At 40.3% G+C, this 13,698-nt stretch overlaps 1 protein-coding gene across 2 annotated transcripts in view; it reads right to left on the bottom strand.

Moving 5' to 3' along the window:
* LOC149576058 (uncharacterized) overlaps positions 1–12,807 on the bottom strand; it is a 156,032-nt gene extending 143,225 nt beyond the window's left edge. The window contains exon 1 of one of the 2 annotated variants that reach the window (XM_089816191.1): positions 12,276–12,807. In XM_089816191.1, the coding sequence (XP_089672317.1) occupies positions 12,276–12,556 (281 nt within the window). In that variant the 5' untranslated portion in view covers positions 12,557–12,807. The remainder of the gene's footprint in view (positions 1–12,275) is intronic. The other variant, XM_089816193.1, reaches the window with a different exon arrangement.
* Between the last annotated feature and the right edge of the window lie 891 nt (positions 12,808–13,698).

Below are 13,698 nucleotides of genomic sequence, written 5' to 3'. Positions count from 1 at the left end.
TTCTCATGATCTTTCTCATATTCTTTCGCATATCCGATAAAGGCAATGAGGGAGGCAAGGGTGCCCAAATGCTTCTTCTTGATGGCAACCCTCCCCAACTCATCCAATCTCGATCTTAACTGTGTCTCATTGAAATTCTCCTCTTTGATATCTTCAAAATCAAGTGCAACCCCAACATCGCCCAACATGGTTGAAATGGAGGTATCAACGCCTGGGCTGTGTTGTGCAATCTCATTTCGTATCTCTTCAAGTATCCTCAATTGATGGTCAAGGCAACATACCAAGACTCCACCGTACTCATTCCTCCTTCATCGACCAACTTGGTTCTTTCCAAATACCTCTCCATTAACCCAATAAATGCCCATAGCCTGAAAATGGCTAGGTCCTTGACTAGAAGGAAATCCTGCCACTCCCCTTCAAATGTTTTGAATTTGTCTCTAATAATTGCCAATGACCTAAATGTCAAGATAAAGGAAGAAAAGAAATTTTGCCCATCTTGAATTATATCATTAATCCAATCCTTGATTTTGTGCAGCTGAGTTGATATCTCTTCTATGTTGCTCCCGTTGTCTTGCGGAAGGGCTGCCTGATGCAACTGTTGGATGGGCTGACAATCTCTCCAATACTTGTTTTCGGCCTCCAACTTTACAATCCTCTCGTTTGCCTTCCTCAACCTTTCTCTAATTGAAACCATGCCTTCCTGGATCTCCTCACATTCCATGTCATCTGTGATTCTTCCCAAGTTATGCTCTACTATCTCATACTCCTAGGCTACAATCTCATCCACTGCCTCGCTAGCCTTTGGTATAACAATCTAAACTTTTCGGTGATTCCTATCATCACTCTTGATTACCTTTGCCACCGTTTTTGAAATTTGTTTATGTTTCTCACTATCCTCCTCTTCCACTAACCCTTGAATATCTTCAACTGTTCAAACAATCACCACCTCGCCTCTTGGCATAAGCATTTGCCTTAACCATAATGGTGCAGTGTATCTCCCCAAATCTAGATTTGGTTCGACTAGCGAAGCATCACCAACAGCCTCAGGTGACTGGGTTACTTCCTCAATATCAATTTGCCTATCCTTTTCTTCACTAGTGACTGTCATACCATCTCCATGTTGGTTCTCCGAGAGAGGAGAGTATTCGGTACTATCACTGTAACCACTTGATTCTAAATCAGAGCTCACCTCTACCAAGACCCTTTGTCCACTTGTATTAACCTCTTCGCTCCTAGCCTCAATTATGCTCTCCCTTGACGACGCTCCATTTTGTCTCTTTGTTGGAGGCTCCCAATGTTCTTTAATTTTCTCAACCTCCAAATTTTTTTTTTTGCTCTTAACTGCTCTTTGTTGTCGGCTACTGCCCCCACCTTTTTATCCAATAGACTCTGCTGGACCTTCTTCCTCAAGTTTCATCTTCTCATAAGTAAAGCATACCTTCCGACTTTGTAATTGCCTTAACTTCTCATTGTACCACAACTTGGTGTGTAGATCAATTGTCCTTGTAACTGCCTCTAAGGAAGGATCCTGATGATCATCCCAATCCACTGGACCCAATTTTATTCCATCCACTATATCATAATCTTTTCTTAGCAGATTTTCATCATCTTCCAATTGTTTGGGAATATCAAGGCCTCTCCATCTAATTGCCCTCATCATGCCCACTGACAATCTTGGGAAAGTTAGCTTCCTCACATGAAAGTAATCCTGTGCATTGGCCCAAATATCTTCTATAGTAGGAATATATTTGAATGTATTTTCGTGAAATGCCTTGATAAGAACATTAGGATCGAATCCCTGTCTTGCTCTATACCATCCTAGATGATACTATTCTAACTCCTCTGCAACTGCAAAGGCGACAGGATTGGGGCAAGTATCATTGCCTATTCCAAATGAGAATCCCTGTCTCATCTTTAAGTTTCATCATCTTGTCATAATGCTCAAGTTGCCTAGCCAACTCCATCAAAACTATCTTGTCAGGTGGGTACCTTGGAAGTCTCTTGGGTCAAATTGTACATCCTGCTACTCTAATATATGTGAATTGCGAAAATTGGATGAACGATCTCCCATAATTCTTAACTTTTGCTTCCGCTTCCAATGAGAGCCTCCTAGCAGGTGTCCCTTGTAGTATTCTTACTGTCTTCATGGCAAAGGCATCATAAAACATCTTATAATCTTTGGTGTTGTGCAAATGAAGCTGTGGATAGCACTCATGCACCAAACATTGCCCTGGCCCATTGTCAATCACTCCTAAGGCCTTAAGTCCAGGATTTTCATATAGCCTCGCAATCGGAAAGAAAAGATAGGATCCCATATAGAATTGTTTTTTATTTTGCACTATCCTAAGTTGCAACTCTAAATTTTCACTTATAATTCTAGCCCAATCAAATTTTCTCTTTCCATTTTCAATTTCATCAATAAAATAGTACATCCAATTCTCGAATTGCATACCTTGAGCCACACCCATGATTCGGTTGAGAAGCACCTGATTTGAAATCTGACCTGGTGAGCTTTGACGACTTGGTAACTCCCTTCTTGCCTTTGTGTAACCAATTCTGCTTTAGATGAATGAAGTAGGCCTCCTGATTATCTTGAAAGAATTTGGCCACCTGATCCATCATTACCACTATCATGCTTTTATGCTGGGGAATATTGAATACTTCTTCGACCACTTGACCGCTAATGTTAGCCAACACTCTCTTCCCCTCATCAAAAAAGGACTTGGTCACAATATCAAATTGAGATGCACACTCCATTACCAATTCTGGACAAGGCAAAGTAGGAGGAAAAGTCGTCGCGTGTATAATTCCGCTTTTGTAGGTCTTCTTCGCCATGGGGAATTGTTGTAATATTTCCGTTATAAAATAAATTTTAATTAAGCTGTTGTAATTGGGCCAATTGATTTAATATATCTCGAACCCATTTTTATTTTGTTTCCGTAGTTTGTGTTGTCATCATCTATCTTTGAACAGCCTCGAAAAGTTTCCCCCGACAGGTATTTAAACACGGCTTGTAGGTAGTCTTTAGGTATGCAATTTGGATTATTTTCTTTGTACTGCAAATTCCTGCTGGAGTTCTTTATTGTTCACCATTTCGGAAGTGAAAGACCTTCCCTATTTGGTTTATCTAGTTTCGGTGGGAATTAACCCTCACCCTATTTCGTTGCCTGTAACACTTCACTCAGATCTAGCAAATCGGAGCATCATCTTTTGGCAAATATATATATTGAGAGTTATTCATATTCAATCTTCATTCTTTGGGTGCATTCGGATCTATAAGTTTGTTACTTGTTTGGGCATTCTTCTTCCCTTCATCCGTATATCATATGTTTCCTTCCCCCTACCGTACGGACAACTCTGTGTTCATCACACACCCCACCTCACCACCATATCGTCTCCTTCACTCCATTGAACATCCTCCCCACAATACCATACGAACCACATCCTTCACTCTGCCAAACATCTTCTATACGGCTTCCTATAAGCTGCTACACTGTACGACCTCCAATGTCCTTCCCCCGTACAAACTTCCAACCTTCCCGTACGGTCTCCCAAGATCCGTACTCCAACTGCTACATTTGTCCCTAGCAAAATTGTCAATCATTCAACCTTCTTGTCAACTCTTCCATACGGTCATTCAACATTCAAAAACTCACTATCAGGTACTTGAACAAACGGAACATTACAATTTTCCTTCCTTCAATCTATCCTTCAACTGTGCCATGTTCACCGTGCCAATATTGGTATCACTTATTCGCCTCACTTTCGAGAAGGTGGTCTTAGGCATCATGTCTTCCTTGTCTTTTTTGGCATTTGTTCCCTTTAGATTCTTTCACTAACATCTACCATCCTAAACACTTATTTATGCCCCTTCATTCTAAATGATATGGACTACACTTATCAATCTCCAAACTTCTTTCTATTGATGGAATTTAGCTTATTTCTACCTCTACAAATTCTATCACTACGCTTATTAATCTCCAAACTTCAATCCTAAGGGTGGGACTACCACTTATTTCTGTCTCTTCGTTACCTTAAGATGGACTACACTTATATCTCTCAACTTCAGTCCTAGGGTGATCTAACTTATTTCTGCCTCTCCAAGTGTCTTATCATGAAATCTACACTTATATCTCCCAAATTCAGCCTATCAATGGAATGATGAAGTGGTGGATGAATAGTGCAAGAAGAATATAAGGGAAACAAACCAAGCAAGAACAAGGAATAAAATTCACCTTTAAAACTAATCTTCACCTCTAAAAATGAATGAGAATCTTATCTTAAATCTGCCTTCTACCAACAATCAGGCCTCTTCAAATTCAAATCTGATCTCATAAATTTCAGTCCTTCAAAATATGATGCCATAGCAAATGAATTGCTTGCAAAATCTGCTCTAAATCAGAATTTCGATTTTCCAGACTCGCCTTCAAATGCAAAAAATCAGACCTTAAGTCATTTTGCCTCTTCACCAAATAAAATCGCCATAGCTGGAAGAAGAAATCGCTGCCAAAGAGGGAAAAAAACGGACTTCAAGATTATTGCCAATCTCGCAAAAATCAGGCTTTCCCTCTCCAAAATCACCTTAGGCAGAAATCGCCCAACTTGCAAAAATCATATCTGCTCCTCCAAATCGTCTTAGGGCAGAAATTGCCCAACTTGAAGGAAGAAATCACTGCCAAGACATGGAAGATCAGACCCCAAAAATTGGCTAAGGGCAGAAATTCGCCCCTTTAGAAGAAAATCGCCCAATCTTGCAAGGGAAGTGGAAAGAATGAGGAAATAAGAGGGGGGAAGCCCCTTCTTATATCCTTTAGTTGATCTCCACAGTGGACCAACCTGCTTGGAGAGAAACAAAAAAATTAAGTTAAACCCCCAAAGATGGCCCAATTTTAAATAAAATGTAAAAATAACCAAGCCTCGTAGTGAAATCGGCCCATTTAATTGCCAGTTTGATCCAGAATTCCAAAATAGAAACAAGGTAAGCCTAGGAGATGTCAAAATTTTCATTTAACAACCTTTTGACAATTAAAATATCATTAAAATCGAGTCTAGCAAGCCAAAATCAATTTTCAATTCCAAATTACCAATTTCTTTTAACATTTCTAAAATCTTCTAGGCAAAATTTCAACCAAATCAATGAGATTTTGCAATTTAATCCAATTTCAATTTTGCAATACACGTCCAATTTTTAAAAAAATAAATCCTTTTCCTTGCAATCAAAATTCAAACTCTAAATTCAATTTCACTATCAAAAGTTCTTTTCATCAAAAAAAATTCAAAATTTCCAAAACAACTAAGCCCACAAATTCATTTTGCAAATGCTCAAACTTATACACTTATATCAAATTTCCAAAAAAAAATCTAAGTCCAAAATTTGCAATTTTATCCTGCCAGATATTATTCTAACCATTGAAAAATGTTATTGTTGAAACATGCTTAGCCTAAGGACAAAATTACATGTTCCAGAAAATCAAGTTTAGCACCGGATGAAAAAAAACAAATCCCCTCCTTGTTCGAAGGCGTCCAAGGTGTAAAATTACCACTTCAAAAACCTCTGGACAACTCCAAATTTTGCTAAGGCAACCGAAAAATTTCCAACAACTCTGAAAATTGCCAAGGCTTGCCCAAAAAAGGGGCTCCTCAAAAAATTTTGGTGCAATGGTGTGAAAACCTAACAATAGACACACCCTACTGCTGTGATATGGCCAGATGGGGTAGTGATAGGATACTTGTGCCAAGGTCTGTGCAGAATAAGCTAAATGAATGGAGGTTATATTGGTGGCCAAGAGAGCTTTGTTTACCATACAGGGTAAGAAGTTTAACACATGTATAACACGACTCAATGCGGAACAGGTACTTTATTCATGTATGCACTTGCTGATTACAATCCGATTACAATGACTACAATGATCAATGATAATTCCAAAGTCCATCTTGCACATGTACATATACCTTTCCGAAGGGGTGACTGAAGCGTCACGCGCTCGTTCGAATACTACTCTACCCATCGGCTACATTATACTTTTACCGACAACATCATCCCCCCCAAAAGAAAAGTCGTCTCCAGACGACAATACAACAAAATTCATTAACAAAATTTCACTAACAAAATACATCAATGCATAAGTACTAGACAAAGAGATGCGTCCCTAGCGTAGTGGCCGTCCGCGTCCGCAACTCGTTCACCTCTGCCCTTAGCTTGTAGCACTGTTCTTTTTTGATCTTCAGCTCTACTTCTGCTTCCAACTGGAGCTCTAGGGCTGACTGCATCATCTCTCCGACCTCTCCCAATTCCTTCTCCTTCTCTACTGCCATCTTTTCTTTTTCTGCTGCCAATTGTTCTTTCGCTACTGCTAATTGTTCTTTTTCCGTTAACAGGGCTGTCCTCTGGGATTGCCGGGCCGCCCTCTCAAATTCCCAGACCGCCCTCTCCGAGGCTAACCTGACAGTTAATGCCTCCCGAGCTCTCTCAGCTGCTACCTGATCTGCCTGACTCCTCCGAAGAGTGTAGTACGTCTCCCTATGTAACTTCGCTATCTCCTGAATCAGTACCTCAATCTGACTCTCCATCTCAGGTTCCCTCGTCATGGACCAGTCTTGCCGCATCTCCGTGGTCTCCACATTGGGCCATCCCCTCTCCTCAAAACAAACTGTAAAGGCTGTTGGACATCCCGTCCATATGAAGGATATGACTATCTCTAGCTCCTTCCCTACTGACTCCAACGCCTGCGTCTTTGCCGTAGCTAAAACCTGGCAAGCCCGAGATGCTAGAGTTGCGACATCATCAAGAAAAACTATCTCTGTCATCGCTGTCTCCTGTACTAGTGGGTGTTCCTGCTGTGTACCTGTAGCCTTCTCCACTGCATCCGCCATACGCTCAACAGCGCTATGCAGTACTCCCTCACTCTGTTCCTGCGCAACCTCCTGTAATGGGTTCTCCGAAATTGCTTCCCGTATGGGTGTCAGCAAGTATGTCACTCAAGGTGTCGGAGTTCGATGGAACTTTGTACTCAGAAAAGTACTCACCCTTTGGGTTCGGTCCTCTCTCTCTTTGTCCTGCTCAAGTGATGCCAACAGTGTCGTGTCTACTGTGACCACCGCATCAGATCCTACTACATCCAGTCGGACACCTGATGTCCCCAACTCCTCGCCTGCGGGTACCTCCAACACCCTTGTCTCTGTGTCTATCTCCATCTCTGTGTCAGGTACCAAAGTCTCTCCTGTATCTGGTAGAGTCTCACAAGCCGGCTCCATCGGTGCCTCCGAAGCTACTATCTCCGTCGGTGCTAGATGTGACTCTGCTACCGCGTGTGTCTCTACGATGCGTGTCTCTACAGTGGGCTGCGTCATAGCTGAAATTGGCGTCATCACCACCGGCTGTCTGAACTATCCGAACCCTAGGATACCATGTATACCTACAGGAACCAAGTGTGTTGTAGTCGAAAGCACAGGTCGTGGAAATCTCAAGGGCATAGCCGTGATCACTTCCACCTCTTCGTCATCCTCCTCTTCCCCCTCAGACCCATTCTCCTCTAAAGATGTCTCCTCTCTATCGCTATCTATGTCACCACCATCCGGCCTTGGTCGCTTCTATTCTATGGTTTTGGTGCCAAGAGTATCCAAGTGCTTCCACTGCATTATAGGTGGTTCACCAGGCGCGAGTGGTCCTGGTTTTGCCTCTAGTGCATCATTTGGGATCATCTGTGTCGTCGCATCCAAGAGTAGACCAATAGCATAATGTGGCATATAGAACGTTTTGTGCTGCAATGTCATAAACTCTAACATCCGCTCGGCCAATAATGCTACCCAATCACAAACTATGCCGTGCAAAATTCCGTTCATCATGGCTACGTGGGGAAAAGAGATATCTGAAGCATAGCTCGAACCTATGAGACGGCTTTTAACTATGTCCATCAAACAACGCCAATGTCCCTCCTGGATACTAGATTTCTTTAGCCCTCTGCCTCTGGACTTGTCTGAAAGAGCCCCCTGTTCTACCTGTGACAAGTCTCCGCACACAAGCTGTATCAACTTCAGCTTCACTTCAAGGCTCAACTTTTTCGGCTTGCTTTCTATTTTTCTCCCACCCTAAGCATGACTAGGTATGCCAAATACCTGTGTAAAATCAGTCGATCTGAATGATACTGTTAATTTGCAACCAAGATATTCGAATGTACTGCTTCTAGAGAACCTATCATATGTTTCAATCATAATGCGCAAAAACTCTTCGTAGTCTCTGATGCAAAATACTGGCATTTGCACTATCCATTCCACCTGTGCTCTTCGGATACTAGCCTTCACTTGGTGGTTGTCCGGAGTCTCCTACCACCATTTCCGACACTCTGCACCATTTAACCCCTCGAATGTGATACTTTGTACTGTAGGAAGTTCTCTCGGCTGCTTCGTTTGCTTTGCTTTCTTCTTACTTGCACCTGCACTACTGGCCCCTACATAAGTCCCTCCTGCTATACGAATTTCAGATGGCAATGTCTTCGCGTTTTTGATCATGGTAGTGTCTTCGTCTAGTTTCCTCTTCCAAGCCCTTTTTCCAGCTAACAGCATAACTGTCACTCTTTGTCGTTTTGTGAATAAATCACAAACCATTAGGGCAGTTACCTTCTGTCACAATTTCCTCTTGTCTGGCTTCTGTATGGAATGTATGGCTTCCTTCAAGCTTCTATGGTGTGGCTTCTATGGTACGAGTTGATCCTGTATTCAATTTTTTCCTAGATGCGCTATAGGGTCTCCTACGTTATTTTTTCTATCCTTCCTATCCTTTATGGTATCCGTACAGTTGAGTTTTATAGCTTGCACTCTCCAACCGTACGCCTATGTGTCCTTCATTTACCTTTCCAACATCCTATGACTCCCAACCGTACGGTCTTTTAATTTATTTTTCATGAGCCTTCAGTATGGATATGCTTAATCTCCCCAGGGAAATTATCTCCCAACCGTACGGCTTCTCCTCCTTCCTATCTTCGTACAAACAGCCTTCTCACTGCGTATGACCTTGCTTTTGTTTTGACACTTTTTATTCCATACGGCTCTAGATTATTTTATTTTTTATTTTTTTTGGCTAATTGTTTGAAATCGTTCGAACTTTATTTATTTCCAACCTTTATTCCCCGGATATTTGTATCGCATATAGCCTTGATCTATAATGTAACTTGTGCAACTACCATATATCTTGTACATGATTGGGGTTAGTTGCTGACTGCTGCTATATGTGTGATCTTCAGTATGCAAAAGCCCTGTACATCTCTTCTCAGAGAACACGTATAACATGACTCAATGCGGAACAAGTACTTTATTCATGTGTGCACTTGCTGATTACAATCCGATTACAATGACTACAATAATCAATGATGATTCCAAAGTCTATCTCGATCGTGTACATATACCTTTCCGAAGGGGTGACTGAAGCGTCACGCGCCCGTTCGGATACTACTCTACCCATCGGCTACATTATACTTTTACTGACAACAAGCTTCTCATAGTTTATCAAGAGATGTTAGATCAAGTTGTCATTATGCATTCCCAGGTTATGCAGATGTACAGTGGGAGTTTTTACAATTGGTCTAACACATGTATAACAAGACTCAATGCAGAACAGGTACTTTATTCATGTATGCACTTGCTAATTACAATCCGATTACAATGACTACAATGATCAATGATGATTCCAAAGTCCATCTTGGACGTGTACATATACCTTTCCGAAGGGGTGACTGAAGCGTCACACGCCCATTCGGATACTACTCTACCCGTCGGCTACATTATACTTTTACCGACAACAAGCTTCTCATAGTTTATCAGGAGATGTTAGTATTGGCCCTACTTTTGTAGATTCTGGAGTAATTGCAGCTTCAATTTTTGTCATGAGATGGTTCCCTCCATGTGATTGATGATGCTTTTTTTTTTGCTATAGTGAGCTCTTGATTCTAGATTAGAGCATTGGCATGATATAGGTTCTCTTGACAAGTTTTGGCTCTTTGAAGCATGAAGTTTTTCATACGTGGAGATCAAATTGTCATTATGCATTCCCAAGTTATGCAGATGTACAGTGGGAGTTTTTACAATTAGTCTGGTTAGTGCTCTTAGTATCAAGTACATTGGAGGATTGACCACGGAGGTACTCTTGAAAACTAAGAAGCTTGGTTGAAGCTATAGTTATCTTTATTTAGAGAATATTTGTTGAGACGGTTTCTCTATGGAGGTTTTAGTATGAAGAGCAAGGAGCCTACACGTGGATGGATGCAAGTTCATTATGGATCTAGTGGAGATTGTTCTTGGAGAAGAGTCACTATGACCTGATGTATCCTAGAGAAGCATTCTCACTCCCCACTCTTGATCTACTCGACAAATTTGTCGACTTGCGCATTTGGGCTCAGGAGATGGTTGATATTTACCTAGTTTTGGAATCTTTGGAGTTTGATCTTCTTGTTTATAGGGGCTTTCGTCCACAGTGTTGGATGTTGTAAATGCTATCATACAGAGAGGTAAAGTTGATCATACTTGACAAAACTGAGCACTTGGTGGTGTTGGTAGAAGGATGAGTTATGATGTGCATAGGTGTTCCTTCCAAGAGTTTTTGAGGTCATCTATTGTTGTTATACTTCATTGTTTTTCAACAACAATATGTGGTCTTTGCATGAGGACTTGGAAGATGTAATGTAATATTTTGCAGCAGGTTGGCTGCGGTTTGCAAATCATCTCAAGTTAATGTCATGCCTTCTATGTGCTGATCGGTAGATTGAGTCAAATTTTAGTTGACATTGCTCATGCAATTCTAGAATTCTCTATAATGGTCTTCTAGTTTTTTGCACATCAATGGTTTTTGGTGTGTTTTGTTGGAAGATGGTATATCTGGTGAGTTATTGTATGGGCTGGTTATTTGGTTATAAATCTATTGATGTTTGATAGTTAGTCAGATGTGACTAGCAACTGGTTGTGTTTTCTATTCCAGCTGTGATGATTGTCTATTGGCAATTTCTTACCATGGGATTTGGTACAAAAAAAGCAGAGTTTAAGTGGGAGGTTGTTCAGATGTGAGGTTGCAGCATAAGTTGAATTTCAAGTGGGAGATTGTTGGATGTGAAGTCCAACTGTCATGTCTATTCATTTCATATTCCTCCTATTTGTCTCTTCATCTTCTCTTGAAAACTAGTGTATAAATATGGGGGCAAAGCCTTGTGTATTCAAGCTGCAAGCTGCAATGACTGAATAAAATATCTGCTCTTCTCCTGTTCATGGATATAACCATATTTGTGATGAATCACTATAATTCTGGACACTTTTCTCTGTTTTGTTTTCTGGTTTCCATTTTAACTTCTAATTTTAACAATCTGGATGCAGCAGAAAGGGAAATCAAAGGTCTGAAGTCAGACACTAGAAACAAATTTGATTGCAGTAATGTACTTAATGTGTCTCTGTTCGAATGCAAATAACCTATCTAATGCTAGAGAAACATATCTGCTCAATAAGGATCACCAAAGTTTGGAGAAATCTCTCACAAAAGACGCAAAGATATCAATGATCAGATTCTTAAAATTGAATTCTATATTAATTCTTCCAAGAAACAATGATAATGTTGGGAAGCCATTTAGTCCTGCAATATTTGGGAAAACTTCTTATGCAAGGGTCCCATGAGAGGGGCTTAAGTTCTATTTTTGAGGAAGAGGGTGGTCCCATGACTAAAATTCTATTATGCTATAGAATTATTTAGACTCTTTCCCTCAAAAATAGGAGCCCCTACATTTTAGTAAGTGGGTGGAAAAGGGAAATAGCCCCACCAGCTTAGGAATCCTTTTTGCCACTTGTCGAATATTTAGATTTTAGATTTATGTAAAAAATTGTTTTAGAAAGAAATTTTTTTTTTTTACTTCATTATTATTTTCATGAGAGATCAACTTCTTTCAATTTCGGACTTTGACACATTTCATGAGACTGCCAGTTTTTAAATATTCCTAAAAAATAGAAAGTGGCTCTAGCTCTATTTTTTAGAAAGCTCCCTTCCATAGGACCCAGCCTTAGACCATGATTTGCTAAACTAAATGATGAAAAGAAATGAAAGGAAAGACTTTTATGAGGTTTACAAGACTGATCAATCTATGGGAGCAGAGGATCAAAGTCTTAAATTATTTCTCTACTCTTTCAAAGTCAAAGATTTTCAGTTATGGATCTTGACTTGATATCTACAAGTTTAATCTATCTTCACAGTTTGAAATGAGATGAAGATAAGAAAGTTATTGGGGTTTACGGTTAGGGTTTTGTACCAGATACCAAATGCCCCTGTTGTAAGCAAGATAGACCAGGTGCCCCAGTGATTTGTTGGTGCGATCAAAGGCAAATTCAGTTGTGCCTTCGTTTCATATCTGCGTGGTACGAATCCGGGCACCCCACAATTGGCGGCCTTCAACTTTAGGGGCCCATGCATTTTTGGAACTTTGCAAGGCGATGCTCTACCCCGCAGTTGGGCGCAACTCGTGACTACATTCGTAGAACAAGTTCTGGTTGGAGTGCCAACAAAATGCCGAGAATAAGAGGACGCCTCCATCTCACAGATTTTGCAATCGAACAACACTGTAAAGAGCTTCTCTTTACATGAGCACAAGGCCGCCAGTCTCTTCGGCGTAAAGTTCCCGTTCCACAATATTTCAAATGAATTTCTCCCACTGTCTATTCCAGCAGATCGTATTCAGTGGCAAAGCTATGTTTTCATAAAAAGACAAAACTTACACTGTGTGTGTCTTGTGTACGGATGAAATATTACTTGGTTCGAGCTAAGTAGGAGATAATTTCCACAGCAAGTCAAATTATGATATTGCTATCAAGATTTAACTTGTGATTTTGAGTCAAACTCATTGACCCATGTTTCATGAGTAGTGATTCAACATGAATCCATCTCTTATGAGAATAAATGGAACACTTATCCCTCGTTGGATCTAGGTGATGCCATTGGGACTTCTCGAGAGGTCACCCATCTCAGTACTACTCTAGCCTGAACGCGCTTAACTGTGGAGTTTCCTCCATGGTTAAACCCAAAGCTTGCAACTCCATTTGCAAAACCTTCACCAAGTGTTGTGCCTTCTGACGCTCATAGCAACTTGCAAAGAAATTGTTAGTGTTTCAAAACTACCAAGCAACAAAATACTTGATACCAAGATAATAAAGAACAACTTAGTCTAAGAGTTAGCTAATTTCTATGTTCAACTAAGAAATTTGCAAATTCGGACCCAACCTTAACAAAATCACAAGGATTTTCTACTCTTTAGACTCTGCAAAACCAAGGCGGGTACACCTGAGGGATAAAAGGGCTTAGAACTCGAAACTATCTTCACACTTCATTCACTCACTAATATTCTTTTACACGACTTATCCCTATAGCAGATATTTGGTCACAATTCTTCTCAGATTTACAGATAATCTTGAGTTACAACAACTTACTACAACACACAGAGATTAAATGCAAACAAGTGCTGACCAACAACTAAATTCTTCATACATTAAAGTAAAATTGTTTTAGTTTTTGAAATTTTGCTTGATGCAAATCTATGATCTTTTCATATGCAAACTTAATAAATGATTAGTGCCTCATCCATTGGGCATTCAAAGTCTGCCCAGCTATTTTGACCTAATCAATTACATTACAATCAATATTATTAACAATTTACCCTAAACCTCATTCTTATGCATATC

Source organism: Cupressus sempervirens, chromosome 1 (genome assembly GCF_028749045.1).
Source record: "Cupressus sempervirens isolate cs-2001-9-10 chromosome 1, ASM2874904v1, whole genome shotgun sequence".
Lineage (NCBI taxonomy): Eukaryota > Viridiplantae > Streptophyta > Pinopsida > Cupressales > Cupressaceae > Cupressus > Cupressus sempervirens.
The sequence above is the reverse complement of the archived record's forward strand: the minus strand, read 5'-3'. Positions and strand labels throughout refer to the sequence as shown.